A 14,723-nucleotide genomic window follows, 5' to 3' on the forward strand; every position below is an offset into this window, starting at 1 on the left:
TTGGATGAGATGGACCCAGAACCCAGCCAGACACCGGCGTGAGCAGCAGCCAGAAGCTACACTGAAACCAGAGCAGAAAGCTCTTTTAAGCAGGCTTAATTCAGGCAGCACGAGAAGTGCCTCAGCAGGCACTGCAGTCATTCCTCCTGGCAGTGCTTCTCTTTACCATGTCTCAGTCCTCAGCTACATAACCCACAGGACACAGGAAACTTTTTACAAGTACATTTTTATTTAAAATAAAAATTAATTATGGTGCCTTTTTAAAATAGGGTACTGCACAATCTGTATATGCAACACAGTTTTTGGTACGGAACATACTTATTGAGCAATATCCTTAAATACTAAATATACATTAATGGCTTGTTTGAGAAACATGACAACATTAATTCTGATAATTTTCTCTTTAGTCATTTAACCACTGATACAGATTTCCTATAAACAATATTCGTTTTCATCTGTACATGTGGTACACAGTCAAGAAGGCAGATCTTAGAATATTTACATTCATGCATTGATTTAACACACTATTTTGTAGTTTAAAATAATATATTTTTGTTTGTACAGATGCAGGGAGTATTGTAAATACATATCTACCACAGGCCTGATTCTCCATTGCTTGGCAGCATCTATGGTCATTACCTGGTTGGAGCAGCAGGGCCACGCTCGCTTCACATGCTGTGCATGACCATACGGCATGCAAGACTGGACAATTAGGTCTCTGCCTAGATATATATCAACATATTTATATCTTAGACTTGGTAGAACTCTCCTCTTTCCTTCCATGTCTGTTTTTGCAGCACCTACGCGAGGTGGAGATGCTTTCCTGGTCACACCTCTGTGGTGGGCCTGCACCAGGAAGGGCCGCAGGGCCAAGGCTTCCTGCAACACACGGACACCTCAACTCGGCCTTCCTCGCGTTGTGGAGGACCGACGAAACACTGCTTTGCAGCTCAGGCCCTTAAAGTGCAGTCTCTGCTTGTGTCTGCTAATGGTGATGCTCGTAGAAAAGAAGAAATTTTGAGTTAATACTCTCCCTCAGACTGAACAAAGTGGTTTTCTGTTTTGCGAGGCTGCCTGGTGGTGATCAGAGGGGTCAGAGCACAGCAATTTACTTCTGTCTAGAAACAGGCCACCTTTGCATCTGCCAAGGATATGGCTATTTTGTGAATGGAGCTTTACAGGACCTTTCTGTGCCTGATATTTTGGTGGCTAAAAATAAACTTGCAATGCTTGTAGAGCTGTATTTTGAGTTGCCAGTTCCCCAGATCCAGGGTCACTGGTCAGTGAGGCCCTTATCCATCAAGACCTTTCCTTTCCCTTTGTATTTAATTATAGTACAATAAGGAAGCACAGAAGGCTGTTTTAGAAAAGCACCCCGAGTAGTCTGTGGAGTGTTAAACAAACCCTTAAGCCACATCAGAAAACTTCAAAAATCATTCCCCAGAGACACTGCCTTTCTGGCCTCACTTTTCTGAAGACTTAATCTGCTTCCAGCATACTTCTCCAAGTGACTTTCTGAAGATCACCTTAAATTTTTGGTGCACTGTATTCAACTGTATTTGGATGCCCAGGATTCTACAGGAATGGCAGCAAAACTGCCCCATAAAGAATTTCTCGTCTCTCCCAGCCATGCAGCTATGTAAGTGCTGAGAACAAGGACTCTGGAGAAGCAGAGAGGAGCAGCTCCCAGCCTGTCTGCTGCTGCTGCTCTTCTGTGGCCAGTGGATTAATGAAACACACTGGGGATTGTTTGCTTATGAAATACCTTGGGAAGTGTGAGTATTACGGTGATGATGTGCCCGAATACATTTATTTAATATCAGCGTGTTGGATATGATGACAGTGTAACCCCGCCTATGCAAGTAAGATACATATACATCTCTCAAAATACTGCCACAGAGCTGTTAAGTATTTTTATCTTGACTACACAGATGGGTAAACTGAGGCACAGAGAGGCAAAATTACTTGCTAGTAAACAGCAGATCAGTGGCAGAGTTGGAAATAGATGCCGGTCCCCAGGTGTGGCTCCTTGAAATGTGCTGCCTTCCTGCTCTGCACGAAGCCTGAACATTTGTGTTCCACTGCGGAGACCTCCAGGGCTCTAGGGGAGGTTTGCTTGTGGGTTATGTCATACACCACAGTTTTCTCTCAGTGAGAACATTTTACCATTGACATCACTGAAAATAAGACAGCATCCAGTGACCATCTCTTTAGACTTTTTCTTGCAAAAACAGACACATTTTGATGAACATAATGAGCTACAAATCCCTTTTGTGATTTTGGCCTTTCAGAACATACCTTTAAAGCTTTATTAGGAAATAAGTAAAATCAACAACCTTTAGGAGAAAGTGCTAATCCTGAGCCCGTATCATGCTAAACTCATCTGCATTCACACTTATACTCTCAGCTAAACATGCAACCAGTCTCAAACTATGACACAATTAGGCAGAAACAACTGGAGTAAAAAACGAAAGGCAAACATAGGTAACTACACCAAAATAAATATTATAGCTTTAAAAATATTCTAGAAATATACTTCCAATATTTTTATTATAGTATTTAGGGGCTAAGTGCTTTAGGCAATCAACATTTGGGATACTAGACTCAAAATGTAAATTCTGTCATTTTAATCCCACTTTGGATCTAAGAGCATATCACTGTATCTTGTGCAAGCACACAATATAAATATGGCAGGAAATGATCGTAGTCTTGGGCAAAAGGTTACTTATTCCCTTTCACTTTTATAACTCACTTCTCAAGAAAGTCTAGCCTTTAAAAATAATTTTCTGTAGCTAAACTTCTACATAATGATGACAGGCTAAAAAGCTAAATTAATAACTCCATAAAATTCTCAACAGCGGTATATAGCAGCATTTCATTTTATCATTGAAAAGATACTTATATTTACATATATCCTATTGTTCAATAGGTAATAGAAAACTAGAGATGGGCCTGAGCTGAAAATGCTGATTCAAGCATCCCGGAGCTTTTTCAGGGAAGGTCTGCAGAACATCGTCTTCCTCTACCATCAGGCCAAGCTCTACATCCCAGAGATAGACCAAATGCAGACAGGACCGCGTTCAAAATCAAGATCTGCTTTCTGCAGTTCAGGCACATCCTTACATAAAACTGAAAGCATCGGTGTGTTGCGTTTCCGATGGACGCGACGGCTGGGGAACAGCCACATCCTGGACCAGGACCAGGTTGGCCCCTGGGAGTTAGACACAGAGACCCAGTGGTATTGGTGCTTGATGTCCAGACAAGAAGCCAGGGTGGACGTTTGTCTTTCACTGCGTCGCTACTTTCAGCACAGAGGTAAATGGAGACATACATGTGGAGGTGTGACACAAAGGAAAGTTTTCAGGGGGTGGGTAAAGACCAGCGGCTCGGCCAGTCCTATCGCCTTTATCCTAAGGGTTGCTTACTGAGTCTAACCTGAGATCCTAAATGAAATGGATTTGGGTGGATTCAGCTTTGCTTTAAGTAGTCTGCAATCCATGTCATGGAAAGTACAACACTAAGCTATTACGCTGAATTTGGCACGACTGGCAGTCTCTGCCCAGGAGAGGCAGAGACTGAGTTAACAGTTAACATGGGCACAACCAGCTTACAAGGCCCTCAGAAATGGTCCTCCAGGCCCGCTCTACAACGTCCTTGGTGGGTCATTTCACCAGACTTGGCACTTTCAGGAAACAACACTCATCAGCGAAGGAAAAGGACTTCAAAGGGCTGCTCTTCCTCTCTAGAAAATCCCGCCCAAATGCTCACTCCAAGATGTAAACAAAATCTTTCATGTAGGGGTTTCCCTGGCAAATCAGTGTGATGCAAACATGAGGAAATGTGGGAAACATGGGAAAACTTTCACAAACGAAGGACTTTTAGAAGATAAAAAGTATGTGATGTGGAAAAGGAGGCTAACTATAAAGTAATAATGTTCAAAGCACCTCTTAATAATATCTCTCTTTCACTAGCAATGCTAATTGCTAAAATAATATATTTTGATTTCTTTTGCCTGAAAAGTCTTCAGCCATGGAAATTGCATAGTCACCAGACCACAGATGAATTTCCTGGTCACAAGTTCAGTCACAAGTTCATCCAACTTTTGGTTCCTTGATGGCTTAACAGATTTTTTTTTTCCCCTTTTTAATAATGAAATAATAAAAATGATAAGAATGAGTGAAGTATAATTATACAAAGCTGCTAGGTTCTAGGTGAAAACACTGCATGGGCTGGAGAAGCATGTAGGTGACAGCTTCTACTCTTGACCCTCAGACACATTTATAATAAGCTGCTGCCACTCCGGCAGATCACCTTTTCCTTGAAAGACCCTATTTAAGGAGCTTTTTGTGGGCACCCAATTCAAACTAAAAAGTGGGTGAAGAGGAAGTAGGAGGCATCGTGATGTTGCTTTCATTAGATGCAGCATGCAATGCCTATGCCTTTGTGATGCTTTTTCTCTGGGCAGCCTGGACAGGCGAGTTTATCCTCCCTTGGAGAAGCAGCAAGCCTGAAGAGCTGCCTGCTTTTCTCTTCTGAGTCACTGATGCGTGCGCTATTTCTGAAATGAAGTCTGTGGCCACAGAGCCCCTTCTGGTGCCTTATTTCACCCACCTTGCATACTCCATGCGTGTGCTTTAAAAGTTTACCACCTCCTGCACCTCAGTGGGGTTTCAGGGATTATACGACCGCACTGTTGTCAACTGTTTTGTTGTTTTGGGAGGAGGTCATTGCATATTCAGCCCGACTGGTTCCATTCTCTTCTTTTCTCATGGGTTTCCTTAGGTGATCCCAGGTTCAGTGATGAATAGGCAGGGTAGGGGGAGAAGAAAGGACACAGATAAACATCTTCTTTGTCAATACAGAAAATCAAGGACATTTAAGGTGTATTATAACAGCGAATATTTCCTCTGTTTTCCCTTTCTGAGCACAGGTCAAATCAGCAGTTAAATTTTGTCAAGCCTGATGATTCAGCTGTAAGGTGCGGGGTCTGGTCCTAAGCCACATTCTGGGCTGTTGTTCTCCTCATGTCAGCTTACGTATAGATACTGGTGTGTGTGCTGCATGAAATGAAAGCTGCTGGAAGGAGAGCCCTCCTGCATGGGGCCGTGTATGTTCCCAGCTCTCCACCACCACCTTCATCCCTGGAACTCAGGCACTGGCTGAGGATCTACCTTGGGCCAGTCCTGGGCCTTTCGCCTCAAAGTGCCACATCATTCAAACTGCAATGATGGCCAGTCATGTCCACTGAGGACCCAGCTCACTCAGCAGTCATTATAAAACCACTGTGTTCAGTCACTAGCAGAGGACTTGTCTGAGCAGGTGTCAATATGTACGTCTGTGGTGACCAGGCTAGACTCTCTTCACAGTCAGTGGACAGACAGAGGTACGTTTAAAACATGATTCAGATCACCTTAAGTGGATACCCAAAATATGTCAGAGGCATTCCCGTTTCTCCCTATGGCCTGTGAAGGAGGCCTAGTTTACTAGTTCAAACAGAAAAGTCCGTCTAGGTGTTGAAGCTACTGACTGAAAACACAGTTCCTGCTGTGATCTGCCAGTCCCCCAACACCAACCACTGAAGCATCTCGCTTTGTATTTAGTGGTCATTGGCACCATTTGGTAACACCGTCTAGATCCAACAATGCTAATCATGAGGCAAAGCAGCAAATGCTCAGCAAGTGCAGAAAACCAGCAACAGTCTGCAAATCACTGAGCAAAAGCATCTTCTCTGGTATTTTAAAGTGACTCTGAAAGGGAAGTCCTGAGCATAAGTCCTATAACAGACCATGTTACATCATGGATTATTTCCTCCACAATTTCTGTCCTCAAAAGTGGTATGGCCTTTATTTAAAGACAAAGTTTTACACACAGTAAGAGGCAAAAGCTCTGTGCTTTCCACGTAGATACCTCATACATTAGTGCCTTGAGTTCAAGATGCTTGTAAGGGCAAAAAGAACACTACATAAACACGTATAATGCAACATTTTCTGCTATTGTTCTTGGCATTATTTAACAACGCAAACATCAATTAATAAAAATAGCTAAGCACATTTATTTCAGCAGATAAAGGCATTAGTGAAAGGTTTATGGAGAATGACTACAGGAAGATAAATTTGTTTCTCTTGTAATGTTGAAGAAAATAACTCTGACTATGGTATCTTACTCCCTGGTAAGGGTTAAGGCTTGTTAATATTAGCTGTGGTTTCAGCTGTTAGAGAATGAAAATGGAAGGGAAGGTGAGCCTAAGAACTTGATTGAACCCCTTTTCAGCTGTTAACATGCTGTGCCTGCCTGTGTCTGACACAAGATCCTGAGGCTCTGTCTTTCATACCATTGTAAAGCACCCATCCACTCCACCACATCCCTCAGGAGAAATGCAGAGGCAACATTCCCCTCATTTTCTCCTGTTTACCCCTTCTTTCTTTATTTTGCTGTCCTATGTGTTTCTGCCCTCCCCCCCTTTTCATTCCCTGTCTGGCCTCTTTCTTTCTTCAAGAATTATCTTCCTCTCATGTTTATCTACATTCTTCTTTTTTTTCTAGAAGTGATTTCAAGTATGGCCAAGAGAAAAGAAAGTTTCAGTCCTCCTGAAACTCTGCTCTGTTTCCCTTCTGCCCCTTTTCTGACTTCTGCTTCTGGTCTCCAGGAGCTCTTTTACCTCCCCTGCCTGGAGCCTTGTTTGTTTGGAGTCTCCCCTCCGACAGTGAGACCTCTCTGGAGAAGCTGCCTGTGATATTGTATGACCTATACTAGAATGCACCAGAACTTATTTTTTTCAGAGCCTGAAAATACCAGAATGGAGACTTTATTGGGGTTCTGCTGTCTCTGTGCAGCCCCAACATCCTCATCTGCCTTATCAACTGCTCAGGGTAAGTGTGAGTGAAACAGAGCAACTGTCTTGGGTCTCAATGAAATGGCAATTTGAGGTGTTTATTTATATAGAATCATAGAATCTTTCTGGTGTTTCACAATTTTTAAGCCACACTTTGGCATTAGGGCACTAGCTCTTCCAGTGTTGCCAGCTCTGTGTGTCACTACCTCTTTTTCCCCTCAAATTTTGTTGGCCGTTGAGATCACAGTATACCCTTTTCCTCTTATACACCAAGGAGAACCCTATTACCCTATTCTGAGCCTGATAAGTAGGTTATGCATGATCTTCCTATATGTAGTATTCCAAGCCCCTTTCAGATGAAATGCTGTAGCCCTGTATTTATGCATTTTCACTTCAGGGTTGCTCTTCACTGGCAGGGAGGGATGGGTCAAATTAGTGAGGGAATGAGCAGGGAACTATTCATATCTGACATACTCACTTGGTGGCAGGCGAAACAGGCTGTTTGCTAAGTGGTTTGCACTGCTTTACGGTATGATTTGCTACACATCATGCTTTGATGTTTAGCAAGCAAATTGGTGCATTCTTCATGCAAAACATCTGTGAATGAAAAGTAAATGCAACTCTGCACTGCTTAGTACACGCCTGAAATGATGCATCTGAGTCCATAATGAGCTCTCCACCATGTATGCGTTAATTTGCATGAGTCCTAAAATCAAAAAAGCATCAAACAGCCATTTAATAGTGCATTTCCCAAGTTAAGCTTCCATTTCTGATGAGGTTCTGATCACATTTAATAATAAATCTTGTTTGTTCAGGAAATTCATATTGGCTCGTAGCAGCTCTCTGCAGAGTCCTGTGTAAAGGTCAATGTAACAATGCACAGTCAAACAGAATTTGTAGGTTTTTGTCTTCAGGAAAGCTCTTAGAGTAAGTCTGTGTTTTAACCTGGCAGGCAGCTAAGCATCACAGAGACATTCACTCACTCCCCCTCAGTGGGATGGGGGAGAAAAATCGGAAGAAGGTAAAATTGTGGGTTGAGATAAAGACAGTTTAGTAGAACAGAAAAGGAAGGGAAAATAAGAATAATAAAAATAATATAATAATAATAATGAAAATACAAAACAAAATATGAACAATGCAATTGCTTACCAACTGCTGATTGATGCCCAGCCTGTCCCCAAGCAGTGGCTGACCCCTTCTGGCTACCCCATACCCCCCAGTTTTATTGTTCAGCATGACACCATATGGCATGGGATATCCCTGTGGTCAGTCTGGGTCAGCTGTCCTGGATGAGTCCCCTTGCAGCACCCCCAGCCAGTAGGCTGGGCAGCATGAGAAGCAGAAAAGTCCTTGGCTCTCTGTAAGCACTGCTCTGCAAGTACTGAAACATTGGTGTTAGCACATGGGGGAAAGGAAGGTGATCAGGAGTAGTCGGCATGGATTCACCAAGGGGAAATCATGCTTCAATCTGATAGCCTTCTATGATGGGACGACAGGCTGGGTATATGAGGGAAGATCAGTGGATATTGTCTACCTTGACTTCAGCAAGGCTTTTGACACTGTCTTCCACAACATCCTCACAGGCAAGCTCAGGAAGTGTGGGATGGATGAGTGGACGGGGAGGTGGATTGAGAACTGGCTGGACGGCAGAGCTCAGAGGGTTGTGATCAGCAGTGCAGAATCTAGTTGGAGGCCTGCAGCTAGTGGTGTCCCCCCCAGGAGTCCTGGTGGACAAGAAGTTAACCACGAGCCAGCCACATGCCCTTGTAGCCAAGAAGGCCAACAGTATCGTGGGGCCGCATTAGGAAGAGTGTTGCCAGCAGGCCAAGGGAGGTGATCCTGCCCCTCTACTCAGCCCTGGTGAGGCCTCACCTGGAGTATTGGGGCAGTTCTGGGCTCCCCAGTACAAGAGGGACATGGAGCTACTGGAGCGAGACCAGAGGAGGGCTACTGAGATGATCAGGGGACTTGAGTATCTGTCATATGAGGAGAGGCTGAGAGAGCTGGGCCTGTTTGGCTTGGAGAAGGCTAAGAGGGAATCTTATCAATGTGTATAAATATCTGAAGGGAGGGTGTCAAGAGCATGGGACCAGACTCTTTCCAGTGGTGCCCAGCAACAGGACAAAAGGCATCGGGAACAAATGGAAACACAGGAAGTTCCGGCTGAATATGACAAAAAACTTCTTTACTGTGAGGGTGACAGAGCACTGGAACAGGTTGCCCAGGGAGGCTGTGGAGCCTCCCGCTCTGGAGATACTCAAAACCTGACTGGATTCGATCCTGTGCAATGTGCTCTAGGAGACCCTGCTTGGCAGGAGAGTTGGACTAGATGATCTCCAGAGGTTCCTTCCAACCTCAGCCATTCTGTGATTCTGTGCTACCAGCATTATTCCCATCCTAAATCCAAAACACAGCATCATACCAGCCACTATGAAGAAAATTAACTTTATTCCAGCTGAAACCAGGACAAGGAAACACAGTTTGGGGCACATGATCCTTACTAGTCACAAAACTCAGCTGGTATGCTTGACCAAACCCTCCTTGCCAGCTTTTGCTGCTGGTGTAAATTCAGCACAGATGTAGGTCTGTGTCTGTAATGCAGTTCTGCTGGTAGAGTACTACGGGAGGGTTTGTTCTCATTTGTCTCATTTGCACACATTTAAAAAAATATGACTTTTTAGAGAAAATCAATCAAATGTTGAGCAAACTGTTTATTTAATCAGGACTTTATTATGCCATTTTGCTCATAGCCATATTGAAGCATTGAGGAGAATGAGATCACCTAGAAATTGGAATAGGAGCTTTGTCCAGAAGAGTAAACTGCAATGGAGTTTAAAAGACACATCCAAGTCCACATGCTCTTACTTCTCAAGGTATTGTGTGCTTTGAAGATATGAGATTTTAGAATAAAAAAGTGCCTTCATAAGAAGACTGAACCCTGCAAACCTAATAGTTTTCTACTGCCTGCCTCCATTGCAATGTCTCTGTTGAGTGCTGCTGCCCCATTGCCAGCATTCAGGAAAGATAGACCCCAGGGAAACCCAGCCCAGATAAGAGGGGTTGACCTTGGGCTGGCAGAACACTGTAGGAATCTTAAATTCATCTCCTGCTGGGGCTCTGATGCTCTACTTAGCACTGCCAGAATGCCTGCCTCCGCTTGGGATTTGCTGAGGGAAATGTCTACTCTGCTTCTTACAAAATGGGAATAGAGTATAATTTTCCTTTTAAAAAGCAGTCAGAGGAAAAGCCACTTTATCATCCCTGCTGTGGGTTTGAGGAGATGCCCAGTGCTCAGAAGACCACAGTACAAGTCCAAGTCTCTCCTGAATAGTGGTACAAAATTGTAAATTGCACTTAAGAGGTTCTATAGGACAAAATAAACAGCTGGAGACCTGTTCTACCACAAGTGACACCAGGACTCATGAGCCCCTCCTGTGTTGTTGGTGACTGGTTGTGTGTGCACCTGTCGCTCCCCAGGGCAAAGCGACAGAAGGGAAGAGGCATACCCGGGAGTCGAGACATCACTTGTACGTGCAATGACTTCAAAGCTGCTCTCTATAAGGATAAATATTTCATTAGCTATCAACACATAAAAATTAATGATTTTCAGTAAAACTGGCTCTCATACAACACATCCATTTGCTTTTATAGGATCGGTCTATCCTCATGGGTCTTCAGTGTACAACAGATACATCCAAGCTGTCTAGGTACCACTAGTGATCCAACAGTAGCAGCATCGTCTTGAGTTGAAATGGGGTAGATACCTGGTAACTATATTTTCACTCAGCTTCATTCCTCCCAGGCTTGGATGTTAGCAATACCTGTGGCAGCTATGCTTAGAGCTCTTGGCAAGACTTCAATGCTGGAAGCCCAGACAAGATAATATGTGGACTACTGTCACACTTCAAAAAATCCTTATTTAGCAGATGCAGGTAGGAATGGAAGAATAAATTTTGTACACAGTTAGTAGACCGTCTCTCTCAGTAACCTGAATGCTTATAAGAATGCAAAGTAAGTGAATGGAGGGTGTTTACATCTCAGCACTGTGGGCGTTCATCAAACAGCAGCTTGATTCATGCTGGGCATCAGCTACCAGAGATGAATCAGTTCCCATAATAGCAACTGGTGGGAGAAGCAAACTTGCTTTCTAAGACTGTTTTGTGAACAGGACCCCTGCTAGAGAGACTCAATGCACTGAAGAAAGTTGCTTTCTGGGACATAGCTGTCGAATCTAGAAAGCTTGTGTGCAGCCACCCACCATGTGCCTTGCCTTGTGACTAACCCGGGCTGGGCAGCCTGGCGCTGTGGCCCGGCCATACAGCACTTGTGTTTCCCAAAAAGGGAAGGCCACTTCTCTGGAGATTGCTTTCAGATTCGTGGAAAGGGAGTCACATTCTGACTTCCATTTGTCTGTCTCAAAGGGATCAGAAAAGTTCAATCTGGATATTTTTTATTTGACAATATAAAGATAGAAATCAAAGAAGAAGCCCTAATGAAGAACATTCTTTGAAACCTTAGTTTTTCTCTATTAAATTAGTTAACAGCCATATGTGGACTATCAGTCTGTCCAGAAAACAAGCAGCATACTACTCATTACTCGTAGGAAGAGGTTACTAGTTCAGCTACTTCCCACGTACAGAGCAAATGTTTTACAGTTATATTAAAAAGCATCTCCATCTGGACATGTTACTCAATTAGTCTCCTACGTGCAGAAGGGGAGAAGATCTGTACAAGTGCATGTGCTAGAACCAGTATGCAAACCAGAAAAGTCTTTTTCACAGCACTGCCAGTCATGTTGCATCAATAGGCTTTGATCTAGCCCCAAGATACCATCTCCTAAGCAAAGTTTTTTGTTTTCTGGATATTCACAGGAGCATTTTCAAGCCTGCAATTTACAGCTATCTCAGCTCTCCCTCATAGCCATTTTTAGCTGACCAATTTCTGTAGTATATTTAAGTGAGCTCTGCAGGCATGTGGGCGATTTCCATTTTGGGGTGTTTCACACTCCCCTGTGATAGTCAAATCCCTCTCGCTGTGCTCAGATTGAATGTCTAGCCTTTGCTGAGTGCTCCTCTCAGGGAAAACCATTTCCATATGGAGCCACTCTGCAGCTGTTCATCAGCAGTTAGAGGCTGTTGGACTGCAAAATGCAGTGGGCAGATCTTTTGCAGCAGAGGTGTACCTACCCCAGCCTGCTGAAGTCACTCTGAGTCTATCTGAAGGGAGAATTTGGCCTGTTCAGATTGGAAGTAATTGCAGTAGATTGCTGAGCTACACATGAAATTTAAGAAGTGGAGTTTAGTCCTCGTTTATTTTTGGTAGTGCACAGTCAAAGCAATTCCACAGGCTCTGGTGGACTTGAGCAAGATTTTTTATGAGGTAACAAAGAAAGATCTGTCCCTGGGAGACTAAAGTGATGTAATCCCATTTCCTACTCAGCCTTCGTTTAAACTAGCTTCAAAATTATGCTCCTTATCACCTACACAAAACCTATCTTAAGGAAGAGAAGCAGCTTTATTATTGGACTATTAACTGAGGTAATTGATAAAAGTACTTTCAGTGACCCCTCATTCTTTGCGCTCCCTATAATGATCTTTAAAAGGTTTTATTGACTGGAGGGTATGACAGCTGATGTTATCCATTGGGTGTTTTCAGTGCAGAATACATCATCGATATGTTTTGATGACAAAAGGAAATAAAATGAATGGGCCTAATGTGAAACAATGAGCTCATGTTGCTGGCCTTTCAGCCTGGCAAAAAGCCACTAAATGGAAAAAAGAAAAAAGAGAGGTTTAATGCATGGAATGAAGGCACCCTGCTTCTAACAAAGCCAAAATACATCTGGAAGATGGCCAAAACCACAATCAAGCAATGCAGAAACTGCCTGATACTGTCAATATACATATAGAGCCCTGATAACTGGGACTGTAGGTAACTCTGTTGTGTTAGGCAGGGTCTGCCTAAGCTAGTATATAGCTTTAAGAGAGCAGCCAGCTCAAATTTCTCATGGAAGACAACAACAAAGTTTGAACTATTTAGTCCAATGAAAAGAACGAGGAGATGGGATTGGTTTCAAGGAATACTGGAAAAAGGTTATTTAAAAGAAGAAATGGGAAGTAGACACGGGTAAATTTAGGCTGGAGATGCAAACAAGTTTCTTGCCCTCAGAAGAATAATGGTTTGAATTGGGATTGCTGGAGGAAGGAGCAGGGAGTGAGGGAAAACAACACGGCTTCAAGAAGAGACCGATATGTTTATGGAAGAGATCAAATGCCACATTGCTCACAATACTGGGGGTACACGGGGAGACTCGAAGTTCTTGTTCCAGTGTGATGTTACTGTGACGTTCAGGCTGCCACGCTGAAGAAGTAAAGCAGAAATACTGACTGCTTCATGTGTGACTTCAGTTACTCAGGGGCTGACTCTCAGTGACCACAGCAATACCTATGGCCAGAGCTGGACATGGGTTGGGTTGCTCCACATCATCACCCAGGGCTGGGTGATGGCTAGGAATAGGTTCAGCTGGATAAGAAAAGCAGCAGACTCTCTCCCATTTTGCTTTTTTTTTTGTTGTTTGTTTGTTTCCCATTTCATGCAGAGCAGTATTTCCTAGAGCCCTTCTGTGAACATCCTGCAAACTGGATGCATTGCTGGTGTTATATTGGTGTCTCACTAAAATCAAAGTCACGGGGTTTGTGCAGTGTTGGACAAAAACTGAAGGCTGCCCCCAAAATGGACTGTGCACACTCTGTGGGCTCTTGTGCACAGAAGCTGAACATATACAGGTTTGGTCCTTTATTTCTGCATGTCTGTGAGAGCTCTCCATGACTCGCACAGAACTCAGCCATGCACATTCCCTGGAAGGAAGCAGCAAGCCCTGTTCTGCTCATCCACAACTTGCTGGTAATACAGAACCATGAGTGGAAGCCAAAACTCAAGATCTTCTTTCTCTTAGTCCTGTAACATTCTCCAGTCTTTCTGGTACAGTAAGAACAATGTTTATCACTGTTTAGCTCTTTCTGTCCTCAAAGTGCTTAACAAACATTAAGGAAATCTGGAGAAACATGCTTTTCAAGTGCCCAGCTGTATCAATCCTGATTAATACTTCGCTTGTTTTATAGACATCTAAACATACACACTGAACAACACATGAGAACTACCTAATTGCTCTGCTCAGCTACAGTGAGGCCAGAAAAAAGCTATTTATAAACTATTACTTAGCTGGGATCCCATGTGGAATTTGTCCTTACAAAAAGACGTCTATCTGGGAAGTGGAGGAGACAGTGCAGGAATCCCTCACCACCTCTGGCTGTTGGTGTGCCATGTTCTATGCCAGGGGGACCATCAGTACTGGAAAAATGTGGGGATGGAATAATAAGGTGGCAGAGAGAGATGAGAAAGGGCTGCTCTCCACTGCTCTCCCCCCATTTCTGAAGGACGTTATGTCTCTCACCATCCAAGAAACTACAGATACTGCCATTCTAGGCACTGGACTTTTCCACCCCCAAAACAAAGTTGATCTGCTGTGCTACTTTGTGCCCGGATTTTTTGCTGAATGTAGATAACTACCTTGCCATTTGTTCCCTTGCAAACATGGGCAACAACTTGTGTGATGGACTTGATCCATACAGAAGAAAAAGGCTACTGCTATTTCACAGAGTCATTTGAGCAGAGTTTCACAGAATTATTTAAATACTTGCATTCTGTGCAGCTGAACCAAAATTCTGTTGTAGAAATGTCTTTAATAGAAGAGTATCTGCAAGGCAACTAAATGTAAAGAGCTGAGAAGAAAAACAAAATTTGTAAAATAAACTGACCTCTGCAACTCGGGATCACTTTGCATTTGAAGCAATCTGTCCCTGCCACTAACTAGAGTAACACCACTGATTTC

The 14,723-nt window shown here is 43.4% G+C and overlaps 1 protein-coding gene across 2 annotated transcripts in view; it reads right to left on the reverse strand.

Moving 5' to 3' along the window:
* Positions 1 to 209: 209 nt before the first annotated feature.
* The window catches only part of PRIMA1 (proline rich membrane anchor 1), a 54,354-nt gene continuing 39,840 nt past the window's right edge, over positions 210 to 14,723 (reverse strand). Inside the window, exons 4-5 of one of the 2 annotated variants that reach the window (XR_014585011.1) lie at positions 7,311 to 7,538; positions 210 to 4,777 (exon numbers count right to left, since the gene is read on the reverse strand). Coding sequence is in view for 1 of the 2 variants with exons in the window: in XM_083838097.1 (XP_083694223.1) it covers positions 4,678 to 4,777 (100 nt within the window). In the remaining variant the exon portion in view is untranslated. The remainder of the gene's footprint in view (positions 4,778 to 7,310; positions 7,539 to 14,723) is intronic. The other variant, XM_083838097.1, reaches the window with a different exon arrangement.

Source organism: Anser anser (assembly GCF_964211835.1).
Source record: "Anser anser genome assembly, chromosome: 5".
NCBI lineage: Eukaryota > Metazoa > Chordata > Aves > Anseriformes > Anatidae > Anser > Anser anser.